This window comes from Muntiacus reevesi, chromosome X (assembly GCF_963930625.1).
Source record: "Muntiacus reevesi chromosome X, mMunRee1.1, whole genome shotgun sequence".
NCBI lineage: Eukaryota > Metazoa > Chordata > Mammalia > Artiodactyla > Cervidae > Muntiacus > Muntiacus reevesi.
The window spans coordinates 48,943,053-48,955,881 of NC_089271.1; the positions used below are offsets into that span (position 1 = coordinate 48,943,053).

Below are 12,829 nucleotides of genomic sequence, written 5' to 3' on the forward strand. Positions count from 1 at the left end.
TCAGGGCAAGTGTCTTCCCTCTCAGAGCTTCAGGGTCCTCATCCATGGAGTGTGCCTTGCTCTCATGTCTGCCCTGCAGTTGAGGAGGTCAGCCACCTCCACAGTGCCAATCTTTAGTTTCTGGGGACCCAGGGTCTGTCCCAGATCCCCAGGACCCACGGTCTTCCTTGCTCCTGAAGCCTCTCTGTTCTTTCCCTTTCTCCCCACTGGGCTGTCAGCACTGCCCCCGAAGAGTGTGGGTGAGCAGGACCCAGGTAAAGATATCCATGGGTAAGTGGGTGGAAGGGAAGAGTGCATTAAGCCTGGAACCCCAGAGAGGTGGTGACACCCCTAGCATCCTGCCTCTGAAAGCTGCTCTCTCCTCCTTTCCAGATGAGTTGCCTTATCTCAAGTGCCCTCTGCACACAGTGCTCAAACTTACACCTGTGGCTTATGGTGAGTGCCCTCACCTTCATCTGGGGAAAAGCATATAGACGCTATGAGCATGCCAGCAGTGCCTACCATTTGTCCAGCAAAGTCCTGAGAGAGATTCCCTGCGTGGATAGTTAGGGGTCTTGGTAGAGGCAGGACTGGTGGTAGCAAGATAACAACAGGGGAAGGACTTAGGTAGCCTCTAAATCTGGGATGTGGCCCCAGCTTTCTCTGTCTCTACCAGAGCACCAATCATATAGCACAAAGCTGTAGAAGAGCGGGTCCCAAAAAGGGACCAGAGAAAGAGGGGCTTCCACAGGCTTTGTGCTTCCTATGCCAGATCCAAACCCCAATGGTACCACCCTCCTCTTTCTTGAGGCTCCCCAGAAGTATCTTGTGGTCTTCCACACCTCTGATCTTGCAGTAACCACATAGTTCTCAAAATAAACTTTACCTGGGGTTGATTGCCCCAAGGTAGTGGCCCCAAGATTCTTTTAGCACTTCAGCACCTAACACAGCTGGGAGGCTCCACAAAGCTCCATCCTTATTACACAGATTAGGTTTCTGTCTCACAGAAAAGAGCTGGGGAGTGGGGCAGAGATCATCTCTTCTCAATTCTCATTCCCATTGACAAGGGAGGCTCAGAGAACACTGAGACTATTAGGAGCAGAGCCTGCCTCTTAGGCCTGATGTCTTCCCCAGACATCACACAGCTGGTCTAAATTCCCCTCCCTAAACGGCAGCTATAACCTGCACACAGCATGGAGCTGGGGGTGTGGGTGCTGACGGGGAGAGGGAATGACACCTCAGGGGAGACCTGTGCTCACCTGGGTGGCTTATGGATGGACTGGTTGTTCTTTTCTGAGGCTGCAAGGTGGAGTCCATCTACCTGAATGTGGAGGCTGTAAACACACATCGGGAGAAGCCTGAGGTAGGTGAGAGACTCTGTGGCTCAAGCTGGGATGTTGTGAAAGCACCCTCCCCGGCAGAAAGGCCGCCCCACTCCCACAGAGCTTGGGTGTTTCCACCAACAGGTAGAAAAACCAGTACCCAGAAATGTAGGACCTGCAGACCAGACTCAAGATACCATCGAGAAGCAGGGCTAGAGCAACCCTGCCTAGAAGGACTCTGGCTGAGGTTCCCCCAGACTTGCCTAAAGAAAGAGTAAGGATCCAGGTCTGGCTGAAAGAGGGGAGCCTGGCAGTGAGAACAAGAGGCAGGGAAAGGTGGGGGCTCCAGACTACTGGTTCCTTCCTACTAATACTAGGTTTTTTCCTCTCAGAATGTGGACATCAGCCGGGAACCTGAAGAAGCCCTGGACACTGTTCCTGCCCACTACTGAGCCCTTTCTAAGACATCAAACTGCCTCTGTCCCTTCTTGGGTTCACCTTTAGGAGCTATTATTGATCTTTTCTTACACTGAGAACACTCTGAACTTGGCCTCACTGGAAGAGACCCACTTCCAGTAAAGAAACCTTCACCAGCTCCAAAATAGGCCTTGATTTCTAGCTATAAACAAGGAGCTGTCTAGCTCAAGATGGAACTTGTTCCTTTTTAATTCCTATTCCCTGATCAATAAAGACTTCCCTTACTGCTTACAAAAGGATAAAGGAGGTCATTGTGAAGCTTCTCCTACAAGATTTTCTTAAGATCCTGACCCTATGAAATGGCTCTGGTGCTGTGGGGTATGGACTGGGTGAGAATTTCCTGGATAAAAGGGCTCTGGAGAAGCATCTCCAAATGTGAAGGTGGAGCGTCCATGTGAGTGCCTATAGCCTTGTTCTTTGGTGGGCAACATGACTGGGAACATGACACTTTCATCCCTATATTCAAAGAAGAATCTGTACTTAGACCACAGTTCTCCTTTCTTCTCCAACTCTTGTTGCCATCCTGACTGATTCACTGTCCATATAAATGATCCAAACAATACCCTGGTCACCTAGTGCCCTGCCCCCTCAACTTCAGTGATCATCTTCCTTTCAGTCAGTCACTCCATGGACCTTGGTTGGCATCATCTAGATTTCTCCCCAGTTTGACTTCTTAAATACAAGCATCTCACTGTCTGACCACTGGCCCCTTAGTCCTTATAACTCTCTGTGTCATCCTCCCACACAGCAGTCATGTATGTAGCATTTCTTTAATGAACAATATTTACCCTTGCACTGCATCAAGTATAAGTCCTGTGATTCCTTCAGTATCTCCCAATCACTCAGTCCTCTCCCTCTTCATTTTTCTTCCATCATTGGCCATCTTGGATCCTACTTTCTATCTCTTCAGCCAATCTCCATGCAGCTACTATGGGAAGGTACCAGCAGCCCAGTTGTGAAGACACAGACTCATACACCCCCTGCCTTTTTTTTTTCTTCCTTTTTGTCCTCCCATCACAACCACCAGCAAGACTAAAAACCTTGTATAATCCACGTCATTTTTTTTTTATTGGGGTCTATTACAAGGTTGATGATCACTGCTTGAAGCAAATCTACATTTATCTCCTTCCACAGCCACCATTAAATTCTGTTCAAAGTCAGGACCACTCTCTATTCTCTGGTATTCTATCCATCCCACCTTCTCAAGGATAAGTTGATTCAGTCAGTTTCTGATTATTCCACATCTATATCCCGTCCTTCTCTGTTGGCTTTTGCATCCATAGTCTATGCAACATGCTTGGGTCTCTCTCCCATGCCAAGAAAATCCTCCATTGTTGCTATGTCCACCTGTCTATTAGTTATTAGTTTATTAGTTATATCCCTGTCTATCTCTCCATTCTTAGATATCTCAAAATGAAACTGTACTTAATCTCAAGAATCTGCTCCCTTTGCCTTCTGTTCCAGGCTTCCCCTTCTAGATCTTAACTTAGGCTATTTTCTGCTGGTCTGCTATGCTTTCCCCAAGACTCTATCCCACTGAAGTCATACTTTCCTTTTAGTGTAAAGCCAGAGCCCACCTTCCCCAAAGAGCTGAGCTGATCTCTAGCTCTTCTATGAAACCAAAATATCACCCACATCAACCTAAGCACATTAAAAGACAGAACAAACTGGAATTCATTTTGCAAATTTAATGTAACTATGATACCAAATATGATAGAACACAAAAAGCAAAGAACAAAGAAGAATTGGCAAGCAGATTATTTTCATAGCGTGTCACCCTCAGCTGATTGGTAATATCTGCTAAGACTGCTGCATGGACAAAGATTCCAAGGATGTACCTTGGCTCCATGGGAAGGACTGCTGCAATTCATTAGCAGTATCTGTAAACATGAGAAATAAACCTGAAAACAAAACACCAAACGAAAACACATTATAGCACCAAATATACTATATCCTCATACTTCATTCATTGTGCTCATCTCCCCACACTGCCCTCTCACCTTGAGGGTTTCTTATAACATCTCCCAGCTCTTATACTCATCCCCATGGGCCTTGGCTATGGAAATGTTGCAATTACCTGAAACCTCACTAGACATAGGAGAAGCTACAGGCACCAAGGCTAGTTGCTCCACCACCAAAGCCAGCAGCATTGCTCAGTCCATTGCCATAGCCAGCACTACTGCCTGGTCCACCGTTGAAGCCAGCATCAGTGCTCAGTCCACTGCCAAAGCCAACAATAGAACTGGGTCCACCAATAAAGCTGGTGCTGGTGCTGAGATTGCCAGTAAAGCCATTGTTGGTGCTGGAACCACTGCCAAAGTCAATGATGGTGCTCAATCCTCCATTGAAGCTGGTATTAGGTCCACCACCAAAGCTATCACTGGTGGTGATGCCACTACTAAAGTCAGCACTGGTGCCAAGTGTGCTGCCAAAACCAGCATTTCTGCCAAATCCACCACCAAAGACATTGCTGGAGATCAGTCCACCACTGAAGCCAGAGGTGGTGCTCAGCCCACCATGAAATCCAGTGCTGGTGCTTAACCCATCGCCAAAGTTGAAACTGGTACTGGTGCTGAGTCCATCACCAAAACTGGCACTGGTAGGACCACTAAAGCAGGTTCTAGGACAGCCACCAAAGCACAGATTGGTGTTAGATATAATCCCAAAGCAGAAGCTGATGCTGGGAGCTCCACCAAAGCCAATGCTGGTGCTGGGAGCACTTCGAAAGTCACTAGAGGTGTTAAGTGCCCCACTGAAGTCAGTAAACACATTGCCAAAGCCAGAGTTGGTGCTGGGTACACTGCTGAAGCCACTGCTAATACTGACAGCACTGCTAAAACCAGCACTGGTGCTGTGTGTGCCACCAAAGCTAAGATTGGTGCTGAGTGTATCACTAAAGTCAGTGCAACTGCTGAAAGAGCTGCTAAAGGAGACACTGGTACTGAGTACACCATCAAAATCAGTGCTGGTGCTAGAGAGCCACCAAAGCAGATACTGGTACTAAGTGTGCCACCAAAGCTGGCACTAGAACTGGGAGAACCACCAAAGTAGACACTAGTGATGAGCGTGCCACCTAGGTGAGTGCTGGTGCTAAGTGCACCACTAAAGACTGCACTGGTGCCAAGTATACTGCCAAGGCTAGTGCATCACTGAAACCAGCAGTGGTACTGAGTGTGCCTCCAAAACCAGAGCTGGCTCCACCACTGAAACTGGTATTGGTGTTGAGCAGGTCACTGAAACTACAGCTGACCCCACCACTGAAGTTGGCACTGGTGCAAGGTGTGCCACCAAAGCTAATACTGACTTCACTGCTGAAACTAGAGCTGGTGTTCGCTGTACCACTGAAGCTAATGCTGGCTCTACCACTGAAAGTGGAACAAGTGCTGGGTGTGCCATCAAAGCAAATGCTGGCTACACTGCTGAAGCTAGCACTGTTGCTGCATGTACCACCAACTCTGCCACCAAAACCGTTACCAGGGCTGGGTACACCACTGAAGCTAATACTAGAACCATCGCTATAGCTAGCTCTGGTGCTAGCTTCTCTGCTGAAGTCAATGCTGGCACTGGCATTTGCATTTTATTGGGCTCTGGCCTCAATTTCAAGTGAAAATCTGTTCCAGGCCTGAGCATCATCGCCTAACTCTTTCTTTGATAAGCAGTCGATATCCATGTCATCCCAATTCCAGGGCCCAGCCACAGCTTCCTCTCCAATCCCTATTTGGGCTCTTGCCTCAGCCCTGGCCTCAGCCTCAGCTGTAGCCACAGCTGTAGCTTGGACTTGCATCTGCACTGCTTCCTGGTACTGCATGGTCCAGTCCTTGGGGTCTTTTTTTTGTACCTGAAATGAGAATTACAATCATTATAATAAAAATAACATTTGTAATTATGTATTAAGTACGTACCATGGGCTTTGTATAAAGCTAAGAGTAGCATTTAAAAAAAAAACTCTTAGTTGTTAGGGCTCTATCATGGGTCAGTCCTGAGATCCAATTTCAGTTCTGATAATTTAGGTGCTATGTGACTTTGGACAAGCTACTTGATGTCACTGAGCCGAAATGTCTTACATCTCTGTCTTCATACTGACTTTCTTATTGCAAATGAACTGCAAGTTGCCCATCACTGTATACAGCTTTCCCCAGCCAGGGACATCTTGTACCCTTAATATGTCAAGTCAGGGCAGTTCTCCTATTACCTTGCATGATAAGAGATAAGGAGAAATGATAAGAGAGTAAGTATGTTATGGACTGAATGCTTTTGTCCTGCCGAAATTAATATGTTGAAGTACCAACCTCGAATGTGACTATATCTGGAGGTAGGGCTTTTCTGGAAGTAAAGTTTAATGATGTAATAATGGTGGGTTCCTGATCCAATAAGATTAGTGTCCTTTTAAGAAGAGGCTCTCCCATTATACAGAGTGAAGTAAGTCAGAGAAGAACAAATATCATATATTAATGCATATATATGGAATCTAGAAACACGGTACTGATGAACCTATTTGCAGGGCAGCAATGGAGACACAGACATAGAGAACAGGTTTATGGACATGGAGGGGGTGCAGGAAAGGAGAGGGTGGGACAAATGGAAAGAGTAGCATAGAAATATATACAGTACCATATGTACAACAAATAGCCAGTGGGAATTTGCTATATGATGCAGGGAGCTAGACCCGGTTCTCTGTGAAAATCTAGGGGGCTGGGGTCGGAGAGAGGTTCAAGAGTAAGGGAACATGTGTATACCTATGACTGATGTATGTTAATAAATGCAGAAACCAACAAAATATTGTAAGGTAATTATCCTCCAATTAAAAATAAATATTTATTTTAAAAAGAACTCTCTCTCCACCATGAGCACAGCAAGAGTTCATGAACACATGAACTCTGCAAGCCAGGAGGAGAAGTTTCGTTAGAAACTAATGCTCCTGGACCTTGATCTAGGACTTCTAGACTTCAGGACTATAATAAAATATTTCTGCTGGTTTTTTTATTTTTTATATTTATTTATTTGGCTGCAACAGGCTTTAGTTGTGGCATGTGAGTGAATTCTTTGTTGGGGCATGTGGGACCTAGTTCCCTCACCACAGATTGAACCCCAGCCCCCTACATTGGGAGCGTAGAGTCTTAGCCACTGGACCAACAGGGAAGTTCCTGTTTCTGTTGTTTAAGCTACTCAATTTATGATATTTTGTTATAGCAGTTAAAGAGACTAATATAAAGTATGAACAATGAATGAAATGATGTAAACTTTATGTCAAGCAGCATTCTGGGACATAAATGAAGTTCCATATGTTTATATATGAACTTCAGGCTACCCTGTACCTGTCCATTCCTGTACACTGCCTGCCCCAGCCAGGGGCATCCTGTATCCTTAATATGCCAAGTAAGGGAAGCTCTTCAATTACCTTCAATTAACTTGAGATCTTTCATCTTACTAGTCTCAGTAGGAGCGCAAGCCCCAGAAGAACTCATATTCAGGTGGCCTGCTGTTGGGGACCCTCTTGTATTCCAGGTACCTTGGAGAAAGGAAATAAAACTTGCTTCTAACCAAGCAAACCTGTTGTCTAACCACTTGGCTCCAGGTGGCAACCTCCTCCAATCAAGTACTAAACTCAGCTCCTGGAGAAGGATTTCCAAGGCCCTCCTTCCCCAGACTAACTCCAAAACATATTTCATGGTCTTAACCTCCAATATTGAGCCATTTCCCATTGGCTCTGGACAAAGCAGTCACTTGGTGTTTACAGGGGAGGCATGTATAGCGTATGGTGTCACAGGGAGGCCAAAGTATTCTGCCACCTGTGAGGAGTAAACCCAAGTTTCTGTTGGGTGTGTTGTAAACAGAGAAGCCATTCTCTGGGCATTCTGCTCTGAGCACACCCCGTAGCAAGGGTTTTGTGTTTGGTCTGGTCCAGCCCTGGTATGGTCCACCATGGTAATTGTGGACAGGACTCACTTATTTCTAGGAAACATAATGCCCATACGTCTAAAGTTAGAGTAAGAAAAGGGCTGATCAAGCACTTTCTGGACCAGACTGGCACACCCAGAACACTTCAGGTCCTGACAAAGCCTGACAAACACCACTCACTTTTGCTTCACAAACTCATCTGTGATGAGCTTCCTCACTTCCCCAAAGAGTGAGTGCCTTACCCTGACAATGGGAAAAATAACCCATGAACCAAGATCAGATCTTCCCACATGGGGGCAGAGGCATTTCCCAATGTGAAAGAGACCTCTCTAGCACATAAGGCCATCTCAATTAAGTCAGGAAATAATGAACACAGGGTCACTAGAAGCAGGCAGTTGAGGTCAGATGGTTCTTATCAGGGATGCCCTAAAGTCTATCTTATATATCAGATTAGAACAGAAAGAGGACATAGGAGAAAGAAGAAGCAGAGAGTTCAGGACCATTTCCCTATCCACCCAGGTCAGAACTCTGGACCCAGTCCAGCACATCTGCCCACCCCACCAGACCACCAGGCTGATGCAATCCTGGGACCATTCTCTCTTGCCAAAGGACAACACGGACAGCAAGCACTGACAGAGCCCAATCATACCCAGGGCACAGCCCCAACTTACGCAGCACCTCCCAGATGACAGCTGCAAGGGGAGGCAAAAGGAAACAGGGATAGAAAATCAACGTGTGCAATTTTGACCATGACCCCTCCCCCCCATGTAGCTGCCAACCCAGCCACTTACCCTTATTGGCCTCGTTGCCATTCATAAAAATGACACTCAGAATCACCATGAGAAGATCTAGTTTGGGTGTGTCCTTGGTCCTAGGGGAATAATGGGACAGAGAGAAGGTTTACATCCAGCAGCCATCTGCAAAACAAAACAAAACAAAAAACACACCAGCCAGATCACTAGGCTAGCTTCTCCCAGATTATTCAGATATGGGGGAATTCTGCCCAGTCTATGCTTCAAGCTCTATATGATCCTGGGCAAGGCACTTAAGACTTTGAGCCTAGTCTCCTATTCATAAAATGGGAAAATAACATTCTGCTCTTCCCAGGTTACTGAGAGGATAGAATGCTTGTCAGCCTGGTATGATCTGGGCACCCAGCCAATGTGAGTCCCTTCTTTCTCTTCCAGATACCTCAGTTCCAAGAGAATTCTAGGCACAGCCCCACTCATGCTCCTGCCCACCAACCATCATGATTCACCCACACCAGGAAGCCTTCCCTTGAGAACCATTCTACCAAGTCTGATAGGAAGAGACAGGGAAGCTTCTAGAGAAACAGAAAATCTGACAGTAGGAGTAACCTAGGCTTCTACACTCTCCAGACAATCATCAAGGGGCACCACTCCTGTGTGCAGGGCTTCAACTATGTGTGGGTGATAGAAAAGGGGGTTTTAGGCTCTGCCTTTCCTGACTTCCTAAGGGGATGTGGGGAAAAGACAAGGATGGAGTAGTACCATGAACAACAACAAAAAAAAATCAGAAGCCTCCCTCCCACTGTAGCCCTTTCCCAGCTTACATTCTCAGTATGCCTGTAGAAGATTCCTGAATGCTGATGAGAATATACAAGCTATTTTATCAATTTCCTTCAGATTGACTTGAAACATCTGCCAAGTAAAAGAATAGCATGTGAGATCACAAAATTTGGCCTAGGCATCAATGTGCTGGCTGAGCATCCCGCAGTTCCCTGTTTACCTAGGATTTGTGAGTGTGTGTGAGAAATCAGTAAGATAATGCATAGAAAGCATTTAGCTAAGTTGCCAGCACACAGCAAACAGATAACAAACGTATTATTGTTACCAAATCATCTTTATGATTAATAGGACTCTAGGGAGACAGAGAATGGGAAATGGAAGGGAGAAGTGAATATCTGAAATATACTACAGGATGTGTCCAGCAGTGAACAGAAGCTAGGGTTGAGTTGAGTGGCTTGAGTCTTAGCTGTACCTGCTGTGTGACCCCAAGCTAGTCTATGCCTCTCCCTAGGCCACCATCTGCTCATCTGCATGGGGATGGGGCTGGATTAGTCAGTCTCTGTGGTTCCCTGCAAAGGGATGTGTACACCTTTGTTCCATTCAAGAGTTCCCCATTGTGCCCATCTCCCAGAGGACACCCCTTCACCTTCTCCAGAGCATAGCTTGCTCGCTCAATGATCTCTGGGAAATATTCATCATATTCTTGGATGACACCCTTCAGCATGTCTGCAGGAAGGGAGAGAAGGGAACAGTTGGGATGAGAAGAGGCCACAGAACTATAGCCCTTTTGCCAGCCCTGTGGGGTCAGTATAGTCTGAGTCCTGAACTGTGTTAATGGGAGATGCCAGCCGTGACAGAGTGTGAAAAGGGCAGGGGGGAGCATGTGAGAGAAAGAAGAGGCCATAAAACTAAATGGTTACTCCCATGGCTGGGAGGAGAGGGGAGTAAAAAGGACAGCTTAGGGAGGAGGGCTGGTATGACTACCTGAGCGGTTGATGGGGATCTTTGTCTGGTCCTTAACCTACAGGTATTTCACCTATTTATTTGCCTGGGAGAAGAGGAATATACGGGAGATTTCAATATGTTTTCATAAAACTTAGAAGAATGACAGAGAAGAGGGCAGGTGAAGAAGAGAAGAAACTTAGCAGCATTGGATTCTTACCCTTTCTTGCAAAATGGTCACATCTCGGGATAGCAGAGGCCTCTGGCCCCATGGGATATGCCTATAATTGCCATCACCTCTCTCATCCTTGTTCAGATTCTTGGACTACATAATCAGAAAGAAGGAAGATCCAAAATCACCAGATGAAAGAGATGGCTTCGTCTCCTCACGCTGTCTGTTACTGAAAGTCCCCTAAACCCTCCCTGTAGTGGGTCCTGACTTTACCATTAACCACACTGAGTCCTAGATTTGTCTTTTACTGTCTTCCAGGCAGGAGTTTTATTTTCCTGCCAGACAGGAGCAACCCAAGGGCAGGGTCTGGTTATTTCTCTTTTTTTTGGCCACCATTGGCTCTACAAGCTGTACCCCTTCAACAAGTCACTTCATCTCTCTGGGACCTGGTTTTCTTATCTGTAAAACTGGGACCTAGCTGGTACAAGTTACTTTAAAACATAAAAATGTATCCTGTGTAACTATATCTAACACAAAGCCTGGCACATTCTAACTACTATGTAAATACAAGTTGAATTATATCTGAGTTGTATCTAACGGTATCGATGTCATATCCACACCAATCTGTGAACTGCCAAGGAGCAGTAAGTACATCCCAATCTTCTCAGCATCTCTCACACCCTATGTGAATGCAGGGACTGGCTCAGAGTATAAAGACTCAGTAAACTTTTATAGAACAAGTGAACAAACCAGGAGGAAAGCAATGGAAAAGAAGTACAAAGTGAGGGTGGTGATGTCAGAGATCTCACCTTTTGGTTCCTCTTTCCCCGGGTCCTGGTTGTGGGCTCCAAACTAAACTGAGCCAGGTAGTCATCTGCCAGGGCCTGGACAGAAGCAGCAACCTGAGTCTCAAGGGCACTTATGTGGGTCTGAGAGGTATCCATCTTGGCCTGGATCCTTTGGTCAACTTGAGTCTGGCTTTTGGTTGTTTGGGTCTTAGTGTCAACTTTCCGAACCCTGTACCCTCTCTTGACCCAGAATGTGGCTGCTAGGGGTTGGTTTGCGACCATTTGACTGGCAGGGGGGCCTCAGAGATCTCACAGGCAGATTTTGGGCCCTCATAGACAACTTTCTTGCCCTTGGATTTTGGCAGCCAGATAGCTGCTGCTGAGGCCTCAGTCTGCCTGGTAGCTATCTCAGTGGCATCTGGGGCCTCTGGGAACTCAGTATCAGTATTTGTGTTTTGGAGGCTTTCTTAGTTTGGATGGAGGTAATTTGGCTGTGGGTGGTAGCTGTGTAAATAGTGGATAGAGCCAGTGAGATATTAGTGCCACTAGCTATGACCTTACTGTCAGCCTTTTTAGCCTTGGAAATTTTCTTAGGGTGGTGGGGCCTAACAAGGCTTGAGAATTGGCTGACTCATTGACAATTGGAGCCTGGATAGTCTGAAGAATGACTAGCAGGTTTAGGATCTGCAAGGGTAACTTGATCTGTGTAGTGACACTCTCACTGTCAATTGGAAATTGGGAGCCTCGGGTTGCCTTAGCAGTAACTTTCTTTGTCTTGTTGGATTTCTTAGGTTGAGCAGTGAATGAAGAAGCCTGAGTATTGGCTACCTCAGTGGTAGCTGAAGCCTGGTTGATCTGGGGAATGATTGGCAGATTTAAAGCTGGAAGTGTTACTTTAGACTTGGTGGTGGTAATCACGCTGGCAGGTGGAACTGGAGGGTCAATGGGTACAGTCTTAGTGATAGCATTAATAGGGGCCTTCTTGGTCTTGCTTTTCTTTGGCTGGTTGGCAACTGGTGGGTCGATGGCCAGGGGGTCCTCGGTTGCTGCCAAGAGGGTATGTATCAGCAAGACACTGTCTTATGTTGTCTCAGCCTGTACATTTGGAGGGAAGTGAAGCCCTAGGCTCACAGTGGGAGGCAGAGGGCCCTACATACTTAAGACTATGACGCATTGAACTATCTGGCCTCCCTAGAGCCCACCATTTCTACAAAACCTCCCCCTCCTTTGAACGACTGATTGAAAGGGAGGGTAAAGAAAGAGAAAGGGAGCAAGAAATAGGCAAGTTTTCCTCACCTCCTCCTCCACCATACAAGCGAGGACTGAAACAGGTTAGGTAGGGAGTTATGCAACTACAGAGTGGTAGGGGCTCAACGGCAGTAAATGAACTCTGAACAGGGTAGATGGCCTGCAGAGAATGCAGAGAGGCCTCACCTGGAACAGGGTCATCTTATAATTGGAGTCATTTCTCCTATTCATTTTTCTGGATGGCCAATAAACAGCTGAGTCTGATGGGAAGGGGCCTGAGTTAGGAAAGAATGAAAGGGAGGTGGAGATTCATGTGGCCTCCTGCAAATCCTAAGGAAGGGGTTCTCATCAAACCTTGAGCCCCAAACCCTTCAACTATTGGGTTTTCATACCTAGAAACCCATATGGTCTGGCTTCTAAATCCTAGCTCCTTTTGCTTCCAAGAAAGAGCATGTCAGTTCTCCGACCCCTTCC

The 12,829-nt window shown here is 46.4% G+C and overlaps 2 protein-coding genes and 1 non-coding gene across 8 annotated transcripts in view; 1 reads left to right on the forward strand and 2 right to left on the reverse strand.

Moving 5' to 3' along the window:
• The window catches only part of PFKFB1 (6-phosphofructo-2-kinase/fructose-2,6-biphosphatase 1), a 100,139-nt gene extending 97,369 nt beyond the window's left edge, over positions 1-2,770 (forward strand). For 2 of the 6 annotated variants that reach the window (XM_065916024.1, XM_065916028.1), the window contains 3 exons: positions 373-435; positions 1,278-1,342; positions 1,694-2,768. In XM_065916024.1, coding sequence (XP_065772096.1) covers positions 373-435; positions 1,278-1,342; positions 1,694-1,753 — 188 coding nt within the window. In that variant the 3' untranslated portion in view covers positions 1,754-2,768. Of the gene's footprint in view, positions 1-372; positions 436-1,277; positions 1,343-1,693 lie in introns of all 6 variants that reach the window. The other 4 variants (XM_065916026.1, XM_065916023.1, XM_065916025.1 and 1 more) reach the window with 4 other exon arrangements.
• Positions 2,771-3,866: 1,096 nt separating this feature from the next.
• TRO (trophinin) lies at positions 3,867-12,586 on the reverse strand. Its single transcript, XM_065916724.1, is given in 18 exon segments — positions 3,867-4,753; positions 4,756-4,923; positions 4,926-5,616; positions 6,655-6,674; positions 7,195-7,214; positions 7,216-7,287; positions 7,857-7,919; positions 8,326-8,368; positions 8,468-8,547; positions 9,250-9,307; positions 9,310-9,337; positions 9,852-9,931; positions 10,190-10,253; positions 10,368-10,472; positions 11,129-11,406; positions 11,409-11,541; positions 11,669-12,256; positions 12,542-12,586. Coding segments are annotated over 18 exon segments (3,423 nt in total).
• Positions 7,523-7,651, reverse strand: LOC136154984 (small nucleolar RNA SNORA11). The gene has a single exon (XR_010660678.1). It is a non-coding gene; the product is annotated as a small nucleolar RNA SNORA11 (small nucleolar RNA).
• Positions 12,587-12,829: the final 243 nt, after the last annotated feature.